The sequence below is a fragment of the Thalassophryne amazonica genome, chromosome 7 (genome assembly GCF_902500255.1).
Source record: "Thalassophryne amazonica chromosome 7, fThaAma1.1, whole genome shotgun sequence".
Classification (NCBI taxonomy): Eukaryota; Metazoa; Chordata; class Actinopteri; order Batrachoidiformes; family Batrachoididae; genus Thalassophryne; species Thalassophryne amazonica.
The window spans coordinates 3,881,827-3,900,036 of record NC_047109.1 but is presented as its reverse complement, the minus strand read 5'-3'; the positions used below and the strand labels follow the sequence as shown (position 1 = coordinate 3,900,036).

General features: G+C 40.7%; 1 protein-coding gene across 1 annotated transcript in view; it reads left to right on the top strand.

Moving 5' to 3' along the window:
- The window catches only part of iqgap3 (IQ motif containing GTPase activating protein 3), a 164,401-nt gene that overhangs the window by 85,203 nt on the left and 60,988 nt on the right, over positions 1 to 18,210 (top strand). Inside the window, 3 exon segments of the mRNA XM_034173734.1 lie at positions 4,599 to 4,670; positions 5,261 to 5,330; positions 5,436 to 5,644. Coding sequence (XP_034029625.1) covers positions 4,599 to 4,670; positions 5,261 to 5,330; positions 5,436 to 5,644 — 351 coding nt within the window.

The window sequence follows — 18,210 nt, the reverse complement described above, 5'->3', positions numbered from 1 at the left end:
CTGTCTTATTTAAGTTTAATGACAGTTTGTTTCGGTCAGACCATATTTTCAATGTGTTAATTTCTTCAGTGATTTCCTCCAGAACTATCTGCCAAACTAGAAAACTGCTGCATCCTAGTAAGAGCAGAATACTACTGGAATGAATCTGAATAAGGAAAGTTGTTTTTTTTTTCTCACTAAATGGATGCTGCACTCACTGCAGTTTATTGTCTGGAATAGTCCCAGATTGCATTTCAGAGCTTCTAGAATTCAAACATTTTCTCGCAGGTGGTGTTGGGGGGTAATTTTGGGTTTCAGCTTTTTTTGTTTTTCACCACTTTGATCCCTGAATATGTCAATTGTGAGTCACTTTTGTGCGGATTAAAGTTACTAACGGGGACTCGTGTCTTGTTGGGAGAAAGAAACGAGAATCGTCCTCCGTTCTGTTCTCACAGCTCCAGACGCTGCGCGGCTCTCTGACGAGTCAAGTTAGAATGATATAATCCAGTCGGAATGAATAACTTCAAAGCGAAACACCATTTTGTTTATTTTTATTTATGTCCAGAGATCAAGGATACAGTGACCAATTTCATATTTATTTACTTTAAGACTCAATGAAATACATAGAAAACCTGTAAAGCCTACTTTTAGTACAAAATTCACAAGGTATCGATAAGGGAATTGATAAGGAATCGGATCGATAAGCAGAATCGATAATGACATCTGTTATGTGGGCCGCTGAAGAGGAGGTACTGCTGGCCCACCACCACCAGAGGGCACCCTGCTTGGAGTGCGGGCTCCAAGCACGAGAGGGCGCCGGACCCTGAAGAAGTGACAGCTGTCATTCATCCCCTGCACCAGCTGTCACTCGTTCATCATCATCATCACCATCTTAAAAGCCGGATCGTGACTCCACCTCCTCGCCGAGAAATCGACTACCGTGAGGTAATTTTCTCTGCTGACTTAAACTTTGAGTATTAGTCTGATTTCTGTTGCAGCCGGTATCCTGTGGTGTTCACCCTTATCTGGGAAGTGGCGTAGAGCGTGACGACGACAACCGCGCTACAGATAAGTGGTCACACTAGGAGCTGCACGAGTGTGTGATTCGGAGGTGGAGGTTCTCCTCCTAACTGTGCACAGACTGTAGACCACTGAGTGTAAGGATTTACACTCATTCATCTTTTTTTCTGCTTTCTGCCAGCAGTACCAGGGTCGACAGCCGAAGACAGAGGTCACCTGGGGATTCGGGACTTGGCGGCTCCGGTGTTCTTCAGACCGTTGGTGGTGGAGGCCGTGTGGGACGCGGTCTCTCTCTCGTAGGGGTCTTCTATCTTCGAGCCTGCCCACACGTCACCTGGTGTTCATTGACTTTGCAATTTCTGTACATTTAGTTGTGTATTGTCACAACAGTAAATTGTTACCTTTTGGCTTACTCATTGTCCGTTCATTTGCGCCCCCTGTTGTGGGTCCGTGCTACGACACCTTCCCAACAACATCGATATTGATAAAATCTTATCAGTACCTATCCCTAATCGTCCATAATGTCCAGCAGTTTATCCAGTGTTCTCTCCTCTGCCACCGTCACCAGAGAGTCCAGCTTCATGCCAACTACAGAGGCAGCCCGCCTGATCAGTTTGTCCATCCTAGACATGTCCTTCGTGGATGTGCTGCAGTGTGTTTCTTATTAATCCTTTGGAGTTGTTTGATGTGGATATGCGTCAAAGTCCTGTGACCAAATTAAGTGGTCCTCCCATCAAATTCCCCACACTTTGAGTTTCAGTTTGAATGTTTGTTGAAAGTGCAGACTTCAACCTATATACCAGTTTTTAAATGTTGTTGACAGACCCAGTAAAACTTGAATAATGACAAATAATTTTCAGAAGGTTTTTCCTGATTTATTATGGAAATGTGTGTGGAGTGGTTATTCTGTACTGCACTCTTCTGTGTGCAAATGGGACTTCTCTCCCTCTTTTGTCTTCTCTTTGGGCTTGTAATTCTGCAGGAATTACAAGGGGAAGGAATACGTCACTTTCCCTTTATTATCATTTGGTGTTAAACACACATTCTAAACCAAACCAAAATTGTTTATAAACCCATGTATTTGGTTGTGGAAGCGCTGCATTCAGCGCACGCGTCTTTCCTCATTCATCTTTCTGTGGCCTTGGGGGGGGGGGGGGGGCTTCCCTTTTATCATTGGTGGAAAAACCCATGATGTAAAACCAATCAAAACCACTGATTCCAAGTGGATTTTTTTTTTTTTGAGTGCCACAAATCCTATTCTCAAATTTTTGTACATTTTTCACAAAACCTCCAACCGTGCTGTTTCTTTTTCCTACCTACATCAAGTAAATGAGGTTTCACAATAAAAGCTTAGTTTGTCCAAAGGTTTGTTTAATCCATAGAATCAGCATTAGTTGTATAAGAAAATGAGAGGCATAGAGGCATAGAGTCCAGTCTTTCACAAGAACCTATAGCTTATAACAGTGTTTATTTTTGCTGTTTAGTTACTATTTGGCCACTAGGAGGCAGCCTACAGCCAAAATGGCTTGCCACTTTGCACTCAAACTTACAGAGGCTTATGGGAGCAAATTCTGCAAGTTTCATGAAAATCGGAGGAAGTTGCCAATTTATCATATTTGGCCTCTTTGTAAAGTAGTCCAACAAAGTGTCAATACCAAAACCAGCCACAAAACTCTCTTTACAACTGAAACTACAGATGCTGAGTGACAATATGAGTCTTATTTCATCAGCTTTGACTTAGGGTGCATGGAGAATTAACGAAAAGTGGTAATGTCGCATTTTGGCAGCAAAAAGCACCCCTATACTTGTGCGCTCAAAGTCAGCCGCCAAATTTTTAATCAAAATCACAATAAGAGATCCTAATCTATTATTACATGCATAAAAGACCTTGTCTTAATTAGGGTGCAGGCCACACCTCCCTTGTGAAAATGTGCACAATTACAAAAAATGGTGATTTGCAGCACCACCTATGGGCTGCCCCCTGAGTCATTCGGTCACAGAGCTTTCTCTTATCGTGCCCCTGTTCTGTGGAATGATCTCCCTGCAGCAATAAAACAGTCAGATTCTGTGGAGACTTTCAAGTCCAGACTTAAGATGCACTTATTTTCCCTTTCATATGGCTAGCATACTGGCATAGTATGTTACTATGCTGTTTACTCTTTTAAATTCATTTTCTTAATAAACGGAGCATGCCACGGCCTCAACTTTACCTAAATTCTGGGTCTTTTAGTGAAGCTTCGGGCTAGTGGCTGGCGATCACCTTAGTATTTCCTGTTTTTCTTGTTGATTTACTACTGATGAATTATACTGTATTTGTTGTCTTTCTGATGCCTGATTCTGCGTCTCCTCTCTCTCTCTCTCTCACTCTCTCTCTCTCTCTGTCTCTCTCTCTCTGTGTGTGTGTGTGTATATTTGTAGACACCCCCCACCCTTTGTGGGGGGTGTCTACCTGACTTCCTGTGTTCTCTGCCCCTGGAGCTTGCTTAGTGCTGCAGCAGTGTGTGTCTCCACCCTGCTGTGCTCCAAGACTCGGCACTGGAGCAGAAGGAAGGAGAAGCGTGCGGTCCAATCCATCTGTGCACAGATCGGTGAATCTAACTGCTCTCGTTCGTCCAGACCACAACATCTTCATGCAGTTAAAAAAGAAAGAAAAGAGATGACCCACTGCTCCAAGACGCCTGATTATTTTGCTGCACTAAATAAATAAAAAAAACACACCACACACGCTACAACACACTCCAAGCACGGAAAATATCCCACAACTTTCAAAACCGATCGCTTTCTCCTTTTTGCTCTCCATGAAATCACAACTTCCCTCCTCTCATCGATCAAATTACATGGATTGGGGATCACTGTTTATTTGGTAATACAACCCCAATTCCAATGAAGTTGGGACGTTGTGTAAGATGTAAATAAAAACAGAATACAGTGATTTTCATATCCTTTTCAACCTATATTCAATTGAATACACCACAAAGACAAGATATTTAATGTTCACACTGATAAACTTTATTGTTCTTGTGCAAATATTTGCTCATTTTGAAATGGATGCCTGCAACACGTTTCAAAAAAGAGAGAGAGAGAGCGTGAGAGTGTCCCGTTCAGACAGACCCATGTGGGGTCTGTGCGATGCCATCAAACCCACATGAAGTTGGTGAATATGACTGGTTAGTTACTGAGTTTTCCACCAATGGTAACACCTCTTTCTCCTGCTGCAGTTGAGGGAGTCCTGTTTCATTCCAGCCCTCTTGCTCATCCAGCTGAAAGGAAATGAGTCCTTTTGCTGCAGCTACATGAGAATATTATCCCAAAAAACTCATGTAAATTATTAATTATAATTCAAGTTATACTTCACCTGTTAACAAAGTTTAAAAAGTGGTTTGGAGGTTGAAGTCTCCACGTTCAACACTCATTCAAACAGACCCTCAGAATGGAGCTGATTGTATGCTACGTCTGCTTAATTAGGTCATGTGACTTTTGACGCGAGGGCGCGTCATTTGACTCCACAGGGTTAAACATGTTGACTGCTGAAATTAAAGAATAAGTTTAGCTGTTTTTGTCTTATGTCCTGTATGTGCTGGTTCTTGTTCCTGGGTCAGATCCAGGCTGCTGTCCGGATGTGGTTGCAGAGGAGGAAATACAGAGCTCTGCTGGATTTCTTCAGACACCACGTGAGACCTGCACTTTGTTTTCAGCAGTGATACCAAAACAGAGCAACTTTAACCTTTGACCCCTCTACAAACTGAAATTGACTTTTGTGACCATTTTTTCTTTGCTGTTTTTACTACATAACTCCAGAACGTTCAGTCACAGATGATCAGACTAATCATGTGGTATAGTCCTGAAAATGATTAGAGCATTTTTAAGTTTTGACCCGTGTGTAATTGTTCAATGACCACCTTGGATGGCCATCATACATATTTCTGTAGGTTGTGGTCCACTGAGGCTGCACTGTAAGTGTTGTTTAGTCCCCTTTAGTGGTACTGATGAGGTGAAAACTGAGTACTGTCTCATGGTCTAAGATCCCACAGTTCTGTGTTTGAGTCTGACTTTTGGTGAGGTACGTAATGGAAGTCCATATTTGGACTTGTTAATTTGTGACGCCCACTCTGCTTGATGTGTCGTGTGGGCAAACAGGCTGTGGCTGCAGAGTGACTCAGTTTTCAAGTGCAGCTCCTGGTTTCTTCCTCTGGTCCTTATTTGTGCACTCAGTGTGAAGGTGGAGCCGTGTGTGACTGTGCTGTCACACTGTGTGCTGCAGGTGGATGCCATCGTAAAGATCCAGGCCTTCTTCAGAGCCAGCCGAGCACGGGAACAGTACAGGCTGCTGGGTGGGTTTGTTAATGACACTTGCTTCTGATAGCAAGGTCTTGGTTTTCCTTTTTCACCTAATTGGACAGGAAGTACACTAACGCAGTGCTCCTTGTACACCTCAGTGCACTCGGCTGCGCCCCCTGTCTCTGTGGTCAGAAGGTTCATCCATCTCCTTGATCTGGGTGACTGCGACATCCGAGAAGAAGTGGAGGTCCTGTGCCTGCGGGAGGAAGTCGTGAGAAGTATCCGCTTCATCCGACAGCTGGAGGCAGACCTCAATCTGATGGACTTGAAGATCGGCCTGCTGGTCCGTAACCGCACCACGCTGCAGGTAAAGGTCTTTGTTCGCCACATGCTGACGTGCTGTGTAGTTCGGGCAATAACCCGCTTATTTTGCCTCATCTCTAATCCTTCACAGCTGCACTCAGCTCGATACGTCACGGTGTCAGATTAAAAACAATCTCAGGCCCTTCGCCGTTCAGTTACATGATAAAAATTTGAGTTGATTATGCTGTTTTTTTCATGCAGGATTTCTTTATCCTCACTGTGTGACTACTTGTTACTTTTCAAATCAGCATATTTCTAATGAGCCATACTGAATTTATTTCCAATACATTCTTTAACAGCTCAGCCATGTTTTCACCCATGTGGCTCTGAGTCACTGATTCTGAAACCCAGGGGGACTGTCTCCCTAATTGTGCACGTTCTCCTACTTAGAAAGATGAGAGGTCTGTAATTTTCATCATAGGTACACTTCAACTATGAGAGACAAAATGAGAAAAAAATCCAGGAAATCGCATTGTAGGATTTTTAAATAATTTATTTGTAAATTATGGTGGAAAATAAGTATTTGGTCACCCACAAACAAGCAAGATTTCTGGGTCTCACAGACCTGTAACTTCTTCTTTAAGAAGCTCTTCTGTCCTCCACCTGTTACCTGTATTAATGGCACCTGTTTGAACTCGTTATCTGTATAAAAGACACCTGTCCACAGCCTCAAACAGTCAGACTCCAAACTCAACCACGGCCAAGACCAAAGAGCTGTCGAAAGACACAGGAAGAAAATTGTAGATGTGCACCAGGCTGGGAAGAGTGAATCTACAATAGTCAAGCTGGTTGGTGTGAATAAATCAACTGTGGGAGCAATTGTAAGAAAATAGAAGACATACAAGACCATTGATAATCTCCCTCGAACTGGGGCTCCACACAAGATGTCATCCAGTGAGGTCAAAATTATCATGATAATGGTGAACAAAAATCCCAGAACTACATGGAGGGACCTGATGAATGACCTGCAGAGAGCTGGGACCAAAGTAACAAAGGCTATACACTACGCAGAGAGGGACTCAAATCCTGCAGTGCCAGGCGTGTCCCCCTGCTTAAGCCAGTACGTGTCCAGGCCCATCTGAAGTTTGCCAGAGAGCATATGGATGATCCAGAAGAGGATTGGGAGAATATCATGTGGTCAGATTAAGCCAAAATGGAACTTTGTTTAAAAACTCAACTCGTCATGTTTGGAGGAAGAAGAATGCTGAGCAGCATCCCAAGAACACCATATCTACTGTGAAGCTTGGGGGTGGAAACATGCTTTGGGGCTGTTTTTCTGCAAAGGGGACAGGACGACTGATCCATGTTAAGAGAGGAATGAACGGGGCCATGTATCATGAGATTTTAAGACAAATCCTCCTTCCATCAGTGAGAGCATTGAAGATACAATGTGGCTGGGTCTTCCAGCATGACAATGATCCCAAACACACCGCTCAGGCAACAAAGGAGTGGCTCCGTATAAAGCATGTCAAGGTCCTGGAGTGGCCAAGCCAGTCTCCAGACCCCAACCCCATAGAAAATTTGTGGAGGGAGTTGAAAGTCCATGTTGCCCAGCGACAGCCCCAAAACATCACTGCTCTAGAGGAGATCTGCATGGAGGAATGGACCAAAATACCAGCTACAGTGTGTGCAAACCTGGTGAAGATTTACAGGAAACGGTTGACCTCTGTCATTGCCAACAAAGATTATGTTAAAAAGTATTGAGTTGAACTTTTGTTATTGACCAAATACTTATTTTCCACCATAATTTACAAATAAATTATTTAAAAATCCTATAGTGTGATTTTTTTTTTTCTCATTTTGTCTCTCATAGTTGAAGTGAACCTATGATGAAAATTATAGACCTCTCTCATCTTTCTAAGTAGGAGAACTTGCACAATAAGGAACTGACTAAACACTATTTTACTCCACTGTACAGTAGTGTTCAGAATAAACACTTAAACTTTCTTGTGTCATTCGTGTATTTTTAACGTGTTTTAATATTGCATACAACAAGTCACGCATGCTTTTAATATATACAGTAGTGTTCAGAATAATAGTAGTGCTATGTGACTAAAAAGATTAATCCAGGTTTTGAGTATATTTCTTATTGTTACATGGGAAACAAGGTACCAGTAGATTCAGTAGATTCTCACAAATCCAACAAGACCAAGCATTCATGATATGCACACTCTTAAGGCTATGAAATTGGGCTATTAGTAAAAAAAAAAAAAAAGTAGAAAAGGGAGTGTTCACAATAATAGTAGTGTGGCATTCAGTCAGTGAGTTCGTCAATTTTGTGGAACAAACAGGTGTGAATAAGGTGTCCCCTATTTAAGGATGAAGCCAGCACCTGTTGAACATGCTTTTCTCTTTGAAAGCCTGAGGAAAATGGGACGTTCAAGACGTTGTTCAGAAGAATCAATCAATCAATCAACTTTTTTCTTGTATAGCGCCAAATCACAACAAACAGTTGCCCCAAGGCGCTCCACATTGCAAGGCAAGGCCATACAATAATTATGAAACACAGTCTACGTCTAAAGCAACATAACCAAGGGATGGTCCAGGGTCACCCGATCCAGCCCTAACTATAAGCCTTAGCGAAAAGGAAAGTTTTAAGCCTAATCTTAAAAGTAGAGAGGGTATCTGTCTCCCTGATCTGAATTGGGAGCTGGTTCCACAGGAGAGGAGCCTGAAAGCTGAAGGCTCTGCCTCCCATTCTACTCTTACAAACCCTAGGAACTACAAGTAAGCCCGCAGTCTGAGAGCGAAGCGCTCTAATGGGGTAATATGGTACTATGAGGTCCCTAAGATAAGATGGGACCTGATTATTCAAAACCTTATAAGTAAGAAGAAGAATTTTAAATTCTATTCTAGCATTAACAGGAAGCCAATGAAGGGAGGCCAACACGGGTGAGATATGCTCTCTCCTGCTAGTCCCCGTCAGTACTCTAGCTGCAGCATTCTGAACCAACTGAAGGCTTTTTAGGGAACTTTTAGGACAACCTGATAATAATGAATTACAATAGTCCAGCCTAGAGGAAACAAATGCATGAATTAGTTTTTCAGCATCACTCTGAGACAAGACCTTTCTGATTTTAGAGATATTGCGTAAATGCAAAAAGGCAGTCCTACATATTTGTTTAATATGCGCTTTGAATGACATATCCTGATCAAAAATAACTCCAAGATTTCTCACAGTATTACCAGAGATCAGGGAAATGCCATCCAGAGTAACGATCTGGTTAGACACCATGCTTCTAAGATTTGTGGGGCCAAGTACAATAACTTCAGTTTTATCTGAGTTTAAAAGCAGGAAATTAGAGGTCATCCATGTCTTTATGTCTGTAAGACAATCCTGCAGTTTAGCTAATTGGTGCGTATCCTCTGGCTTCATGGATAGATAAAGCTGGGTATCATCTGCGTAACAATGAAAATTTAAGCAATACCGTCTAATAATACTGCCCAAGGGAAGCATGTATAAAGTGAATAAAATTGGTCCTAGCACAGAACCTTGTGGAACTCCATAATTAACTTTAGTCTGTGAAGAAGATTCCCCATTTACATGAACAAACTGTAATCTATTAGACAAATATGATTCAAACCACCGCAGCGCAATGCCTTTAATACCTATGACATGCTCTAATCTCTGTAATAAAATTTTATGGTCAACAGTATCAAAAGCAGCACTGAGGTCCAACAGAACAAGCACAGAGATAAGTCCACTGTCCGAAGCCATAAGAAGATCATTTGTAACCTTCACTAATGCTGTTTCTGTACTATGATGAATTCTAAAACCTGACTGAAACTCTTCAAATAGACCATTCCTCTGCAGGTGATCAGTTAGCTGTTTTACAACTACCCTCTCAAGAATCTTTGAGAGAAAAGGAAGGTTGGAGATTGGCCTATAATTAGCTAAGATAGCTGGGTCAAGTGATGGCTTTTTAAGTAATGGTTTAATTACTGCCACCTTAAAGGCCTGTGGTACATAACCAACTAACAAAGATAGATTGATCATATTTAAGATTGAAGCATTAAATAATGGTAGGACTTCCTTGAGCAGCCTGGCAGGAATGGGGTCTAATAAGCATGTTGATGGTTTGGATGAAGTAACTAATGAAAATAACTCAGACAGAACAATCGGAGAGAAAGAGTCTAACCAAATACCGGCATCACTGAAAGCAGCCAAAGATAACGATACATCTTTGGGATGGTTATGAGTATTTTTTTCTCTAATAGTCAAAATTTTGTTAGCAAAGAAAGTCATGAAGTCATTACTAGTTAAAGTTAATGGAATACTCAGCTCAATAGAGCTCTGACTCTTTGTCAGCCTGGCTACAGTGCTGAAAAGAAACCTGGGGTTGTTCTTATTTTCTTCAATTAGTGATGAGTAGAAAGATGTCCTAGCTTCACGAAGGGCTTTCTTATAGAGCAACAAACTCTTTTTCCAGGCTAAGTGAAGATCTTCTAAATTAGTGAGACGCCATTTCCTCTCCAACTTACGGGTTATCTGCTTTAAGCTACGAGTTTGTGAGTTATACCACGGAGTCAGACAACAAAAAGTTGATTGAAGAGGGGAAAACTTATACGCAGGTGCAAAAAATTATAGGCTGTTCATCTACAATGATCTCCAATGCTTTAAAATGGACAAAAAAAAAAACACACGTGTGGAAGAAAACGGAAAACAACCATCAAAATGGATAGAAGAATAACCAGAATGGCAAAGGCTCACCCATTGATCAGCTCCAGGATGATCAAAGACAGTCTGGAGTTACCTGTAAGTGCTGTGACAGTTAGAAGATGCCTGTGTGAAGCTAATTTATTTGCAAGAATCCCCCGCAAAGTCCCTCTGTTAAATAAAAGACATGTGCAGAAGAGGTTACAATTTGCCAAAGAACACATCAACTGGCCTAAAGAGAAATGGAGGAATATTTTGTGGACTGATGAGAGTAAAATTGTTCTTTTTGGGTCCAAGGGCCGCAGACAGTTTGTGAGACGACCCCCAAACTCTGAATTCAAGCCACAGTTCACAGTGAAGACAGTGAAGCATGGTGGTGCAAGCATCATGATATGGGCATGTTTCTCCTATTCAGAATACTTCAAAATACTTGAAGAGGTCATGTTGCCTTATGCTGAAGAGGACATGCCCTTGAAATGGGTGTTTCAACAAGACAATGACCCCAAGCACACTAGGAAACCAGCAAAATCTTGGTTCCAAACCAACAAAATTAATGCCTTGCATATGTGAAGAAATCATGAAAAACTGTGGTTATACAACTAAATACTAGTTTAGTGATTCACAGGATTGATAAAAAAGTAGTTTGAACATAATAGTTTTGAGTTTGTAGCGTCAACAGCAGATGCTACTATTATTGTGAACACCCCTTTTCTACTTTTTTTTTTACTAATAGCCCAATTTCATAGCCTTAAGAGTGTGCATATCATGAATGCTTTACATATTACATATACGTATTTATATATGTTTATATAATTTACATATATGTATACATTTACTAACATATTACACCCACACACCTCCAACCTGCTCCAACAGAGCCCCAACACTACAATATAGGTACTGCATCACATACAAAACACAGACAAAAAAACAAAGAAAATAATGAATTAAAACATATAGAAATATATTAGTAGAAATTATTCAATAAAAACGAGTACATAAAAATAAATATACTGCTGCATGTATATACAAACGTAAGCATTTATGTTGTAGATGACATATAATACAGGTTCAGCAGTTTGTAACTTCAGTGTCAATGCTATCCATTTGTTCCAAATATAACAAGAAAGGTCTCCAAATATAACAAGAAAGGTCTCCAGAATGTCAGAGTACCCTCTCTTGTGCAATAATGAATCTTCTCTAACACCAAATGGAACTCTTGACCAGTGGAGGCGATGTAAAATCTTGAGTAAAGCCCCGGTCAAAACCCACCGTGCGTTTTTTTTTTTGCCGTACGTTTTCTGCGGATGCCACGGCCACTATGTCTTTGTGAAAACATACGGAGGCAGTAGCAAGAGAAGGGAGGGAGTACGTTCAACGCACGTCTCTAGGAGAATCCACAGCCTGACCGCAGCGAAAGTTCTGCATGCACTAAAACCTCTACGGCGTGTCTGCGTGCTCCTAAATTCATACTGAGGCAGTACTTACGACGTACGGATCTCCAAATTTAGCCCACGTTTTTGCAAGTAGACTGCACGCATGTGCAAGTACGGCGGGTTGTGACCAAGTCTTAACTGTATGTCATAAAGAGAGTGAAATGAGTCTATCCTGTCGAGAGCTTTCATCCATCACTCATTCGAAAACTGTATTCCTAGTTCTTCTTCCCACGATTCCTTAGTGTTGTCAGGGGTTCGAATTCTATGAGTTGAATGAGTAAACTGACCCAGTGGACCTTTTGTGACCTGGGTTAAGTGCCAAAGTGGGATCTAAAAAAGAGTCGGGTGGTTGGGATGGAAAGTGGGTAAATGATGTTGACAGGAAACTGCAGAGTTGCAAAAATCTAAAAAAAAAAATGAGAACGAGGGATATTATCCTCAATTTCCCTGAGGGAGTTTTCCTAAGAGATCAGTAAAGTTCTATCTCATCTAATTAAACTTTGACATTAATTGGTCAAAGGATACAAAAACATGATCAATGAATAGGTCCTGTATTGTCACAACCCCAATTTTAACCCAAATATTAAAAGCTCTGTCTATGACTGATGGTGCAAATAGACGATTTCTCCCTATAGGAGCCAAAACAGAGGTTTTTGAGTGTGTGTTGGGTGGTCATCTTAACAGTGTCCAGATTTTAAAGGATTGTTTCGCAATCAGATTTGAAGTGAACCTGGACACAGGTTCAAGGAAGCAGTTTTGAACAGAATAGAGCAGGCAGGGAGGTGGGGCCACAGGATAGCTTCTCCAACTGTATCCATTTAGGAGCAACATCACCAGAGGGGGAATCCTTCCAATGTAGCATATTTTATATCTTATGTTAGCAGCCCAATAATAAAATTGAAAATTGGGAAGAGATAAGCCTCCATGTTGACAGTGCTGTTGCAGGACACTTAATAATATGAGATTTTTCTTTTAATTCCAAATAACACCAGATATCAGTTTGCCTATACATATAAGAGAATGATTTTGACAGAAACATAGGGATACACTGAAATACACACAAAAATTTGGGCAGAATGTTCATTTTAATTGTATTTTTCCTTGAAGTGATGGAGGTAATAAACTCCAGCATTCCAAGTCTTGTTTTAGACGCATTATTATTTGGGGAAAATTAGCATTATAATGATCTCTAAAGTTATTTGTGACCCAAATTTCTAAGTATTTAAATTTTTGTGCATTTACTTTGAAAGGGAATCAATCAAACCAAATTGCTTTGGCTTAGTCACCGGCTTGATCTCACTTTTTTGTAAGTTAACTTTGTATCCTGATATTTTGCCAAAATGTTTGAGTAGGCCAAGTGTTTTTGGCAAGCTATCTACAGGTATAGACAGATATGAAAGCATGTCATCGGCATAAAGGGATACTTTATTATCTAAATTGTTTCTCTGTATAGCCTTAATACTGGCCTCACCTCGCAATGCGATCACTAGTGGTTCAATTGAAATGGCAAATAAAAGAGGTGATAAGTGGCAGCCCTGTCTGGTGCCTCGGTGAAGTGGAAAATAGGGGACAGACTATTATTTGTTCGAACTGCTGCCAGTGGAGAAGAGTAAATCACCCTTAACCAGGAAACAAATCTCACCGAAGCCAAATTGTTTGAGAGTGTAAAAAAGGTAGTCCAACTCCACCTGATCAAAAGCCTTCTCAGTGTCTTGTGATATTAATATGTCTGGAATGTCGGGTGGGTCTGAGTCATGAAGAACACTGAGTAATTACTGTATATTAAAAAAAGAGTGGTGGCCTTTAATTAAACCTGTTTGATTGTCAGCTACAACTGAAGGTAAAACAGCTTCAAGGTGGGAGACCAGCATTTTAGAAAGAAATTTGCTGTCCACATTTAAAAGCAAAATTGGGCAAAATGTAATCCAGAAGGTTCTTCTTTTTTTTTTTTTTTTTTTTTTTAGGAATAGTTGTTTGCCACATAGTTGGTGGGAGGGAGCCCATAACAAATGATTCTTACAATACCGAAAGCAAGATAGGTGTCAGTTGGTCATTAAATTTCTTTAAAAATTTGCACGGGAACCCATCTGGTCCCGATGATTTTCTATTTTGCTCCAACGTTGCGTTACAGCACTTTCTTTATTGTGCACTATATGATATTATTTGTCCCCTAACGTACGCATTCATTGATTCTTATACCAACGAGGAGGATATTCCTGGGGTCTGGTTATGTTTGCGAAAGAATGTTATTTCATTTGAGATGAATTTTACAAAATATTCATTTGAGAGGAGTAAGGAATTAAAAGCGGTAAATTGCTTGAGAGATTGGAATGTGTAGAGTCACCTACAAAGGGGAATGACTGGAGATGACTATTGCCTGGTTTTCACACTTAGCAGTAAATGGGAAAACTTTTTATCCAGGAAAAAAATAATCTATATGCGTGAGCATGTCCCATGAACGGGAGAGAAGAAAGACGAGTTTCTAGATGTAGGATTCTGAAAGTGCCATACATCAGATATGCCGTTTGTATTAATAAATAATCGTATTGCAAGTTAGAAATGTCAGGCTCTCTAAATAGGGAAAGCGTTTAAACATTTTCAGCCCAACGGCTAAAGAAAAAAAAAAAAAAATTAAGTAGAGTAATTTAAAAAAAAAAATCAATTTCCGCTTTTTCTCCCTTTCCTTTCTCTTTTTCTGGTGGTTGGCTCTCACTGCGGTATTGTATCACTTCCTGTTCCGGAGCACAGCTGTGTTTTGCTGTATCTGTTAGCTGTTTAATCTGCGCAGTTAGATTGATCTAGTTAACTAGATAATGATTTGTTTCCCAGTATAATCTTCACGTGCCTTAACTAAAGCACTCCCTCTGCTGAATCACCTCTAAATTATTTACACATTATTCACTTTGTGTGTTTTTAGGAATCCGCTAGCTTAGCGCAGCTACTAGCTCTTAGCCGGTTTAGCATGGCGGCTTCTCCTGTCTCTCCTGCACTTTTCTGCTGTGGGTGTGAAATGTTTAGTTATTCCTCGGCCTCCTTTAGCAGTAATGGTACTTGTAATAAGTGTAGCTTATTCGTAGCTTTGGAGGCCAGGCTGGGCGAATTGGAGACTCGGCTCCGCACCGTGGAAAATTCTACAGCTAGCCAGGCCCCTGTAGTCGGTGCGGACCAAGGTAGCTTAGCCACCGTTAGTTTCCCTCTGGCAGATCCCGAGCAGCCGGGAAAGCAGGCCGACTGGGTGACTGTGAGGAGGAAGCATAGTCCTAAACAGAAGCCCCGTGTACACCGCCAACCCGTTCACATCTCTAACCGTTTTTCCCCACTCTGCGACACACCCGCCGAGGATCAAACTCTGGTTATTGGCGACTCTGTTTTGAGAAATGTGAAGTTAGCGACACCAGCAACCATAGTCAATTGACGTCCGGGGGCCAGAGCAGGCGACATTGAAGGACCCCCTTCTGTCTGATCATTTCTTAATAACGTACATTTACTTTAATGGACTACCCAGCAGTGGGGAATAAATTTCATTACAGTAGAAGTCTTTCAGAAAGCGCTGTAACTAGGTTTAAGGATATGATTCCTTCTTTATGTTCTCCAATGCCATATACCAACACGGTGCAGAGTAGCTACCTAAACTCTGTGAGTGAGATAGAGTATCTCGTCAATAGTTTTACATCCTCATTTAGCACAACTTTGGATGCTGTAGCTCCTCTGAAAAAGAGAGCCTTAAATCAGAAGTGCCTGACTCTGTGGTATAACTCACAAACTCGCAGCTTAAAGCAGATAACCCGTAAGTTGGAGAGGAAATGGCGTCTCACTAATTTAGAAGATCTTCACTTAGCCTGGAAAAAGAGTCTGTTGCTCTATAAAAAAAAAGCCCTCCGTAAAGCTAGGACATCTTTCTACTCATCACTAATTGAAGAAAATAAGAACAACCCCAGGTTTCTTTTCAGCACTGTAGCCAGGCTGACAAAGAGTCAGAGCTCTATTGAGCCGAGTATTCCTTTAACTTTAACTAGTAATGACTTCATGACTTTCTTTGCTAATAAAATTTTAACTATTAGAGAAAAAATTACTCATAACCATCCCAAAGACGTATCGTTATCTTTGGCTGCTTTCAGTGATGCTGGTATTTGGTTAGACTCTTTCTCTCCGATTGTTCTGTCTGAGTTATTTTCATTAGTTACTTCATCCAAACCATCAACATGTCTATTAGACCCCATTCCTACCAGGCTGCTCAAGGAAGCCCTACCATTATTTAATGCTTCGATCTTAAATATGATCAATCTGTCTTTATTAGTTGGCTATGTACCACAGGCTTTTAAGGTGGCAGTAATTAAACCATTACTTAAAAAGCCATCACTTGACCCAGCTATCTTAGCTAATTATAGGCCAATCTCCAACCTTCCTTTTCTCTCAAAAATTCTTGAAAGGGTAGTTGTAAAACAGCTAACTGATCTGCAGAGGAATGGTCTATTTGAAGAGTTTCAGTCAGGTTTTAGAATTCATCATAGTACAGAAACAGCATTAGTGAAGGTTACAAATGATCTTCTTATGGCCTCAGACAGTGGACTCATCTCTGTGCTTGTTCTGTTAGACCTCAGTGCTGCTTTTGATACTGTTGACCATAAAATTTTATTACAGAGATTAGAGCATGCCATAGGTATTAAAGGCACTGCGCTGCAGTGGTTTGAATCATATTTATCTAATAGATTACAATTTGTTCATGTAAATGGGGAATCTTCTTAATGGACTTAGGTTAATTATGGAGTTCCACACGGTTCTGTGCTAGGACCAATTTTATTCACTTTATACATGCTTCCCTTAGGCAGTATTATTAGACGGCATTGCTTAAATTTTCAGTGTTACGCAGATGATACCCAGCTTTATCTATCCATGAAGCCAGAGGACACACACCAATTAGCTAAACTGCAGGATTGTCTTTCAGACATAAAGACATGGATGACCTCTAGTTTCCTGCTTTTAAACTCAGATAAAACTGAAGTTATTGTACTTGGCCCCACAAATCTTAGAAACATGGTGTCTAACCAGATCCTTACTCTGGATGGCATTACCCTGACCTCTAGTAATACTGTGAGAAATCTTGGAGTCATTTTTGATCAGGATATGTCCTTCAATGCGCATATTAAGCAAATATGTAGGACTGCTTTTTTGCATTTGCGCAATATCTCTAAAATTAGAAAGGTCTTGTCTCAGAGTGATGCTGAAAAACTAATTCATGCATTTATTTCCTCTAGGCTGGACTATTGTAATTCATTATTATCAGGTTGTCCTAAAAGTTCCCTGAAAAGCCTTCAGTTAATTCAAAATGCTGCAGCTAGAGTACTGACGGGGACTAGAAGGAGAGAGCATATCTCACCCATATTGGCCTCTCTTCATTGGCTTCCTGTTAATTCTAGAATAGAATTTAAAATTCTTCTTCTTACTTATAAGGTTTTGAATAATCAGGTCCCATCTTATCTTAGGGACCTCATAGTACCATATCACCCCAATAGAGCGCTTCGCTCTCAGACTGCAGGCTTACTTGTAGTTCCTAGGGTTTGTAAGAGTAGAATGGGAGGCAGAGCCTTCAGCTTTCAGGCTCCTCTCCTGTGGAACCAGCTCCCAATTCAGATCAGGGAGACAGACACCCTCTCTACTTTTAAGATTAGGCTTAAAACTTTCCTTTTTGCTAAAGCTTATAGTTAGGGCTGGATCAGGTGACTCTGAACCATCCCTTAGTTATGCTGCTATAGACTTAGACTGCTGGGGGGTTCCCATGATGCACTGAGTGTTTCTTTCTCCTTTTGCTCTGTATGCACCACTCTGCATTTAATCATTAGTGATCGATCTCTGCTCCCCTCCACAGCATGTCTTTTTCCTGGTTCTCTCCCTCAGCCCCAACCAGTCCCAGCAGAAGACTGCCCCTCCCTGAGCCTGGTTCTGCTGGAGGTTTCTTCCTGTTAAAATGGAGTTTTTCCTTCCCACTCTCGCCAAGTGCTTGCTCACAAGGCACCGTTGGGGTTTTTACGTAATTATTGTATGGCTTTGCCTTACAATATAAAGCGCCTTGGGGCAACTGTTTCTTGTGATTTGGCGCTATATAAATAAAATTGATTGAATTGATTGATTTTTTTTTTTTCCATTTAAAAAAAATTAAAATGAATAATAAAATAAGATAAAATAAAAAATAAAAAAATAGTAAAAACAACAGCAATAATAATCGTTATTATAGCAAAGTGGAAAAGAAAATTCCCAAAATATGCTGTTAACTAGGAAAGTTGAACTGTTTAACAAGAAGATAGATGTATATTATAATGACATGATTAGCTACAGTAACATCACCCTGTTCACCAGGATGAATAATATCCAGAGTACTCTGAGATAATTAACACATATGTCCATTTTTTTGAAACATCATGCAAAATTCTAGTCTTTACATAGATCATGACATCCTCTGGGATGCCATGATCTATCAAT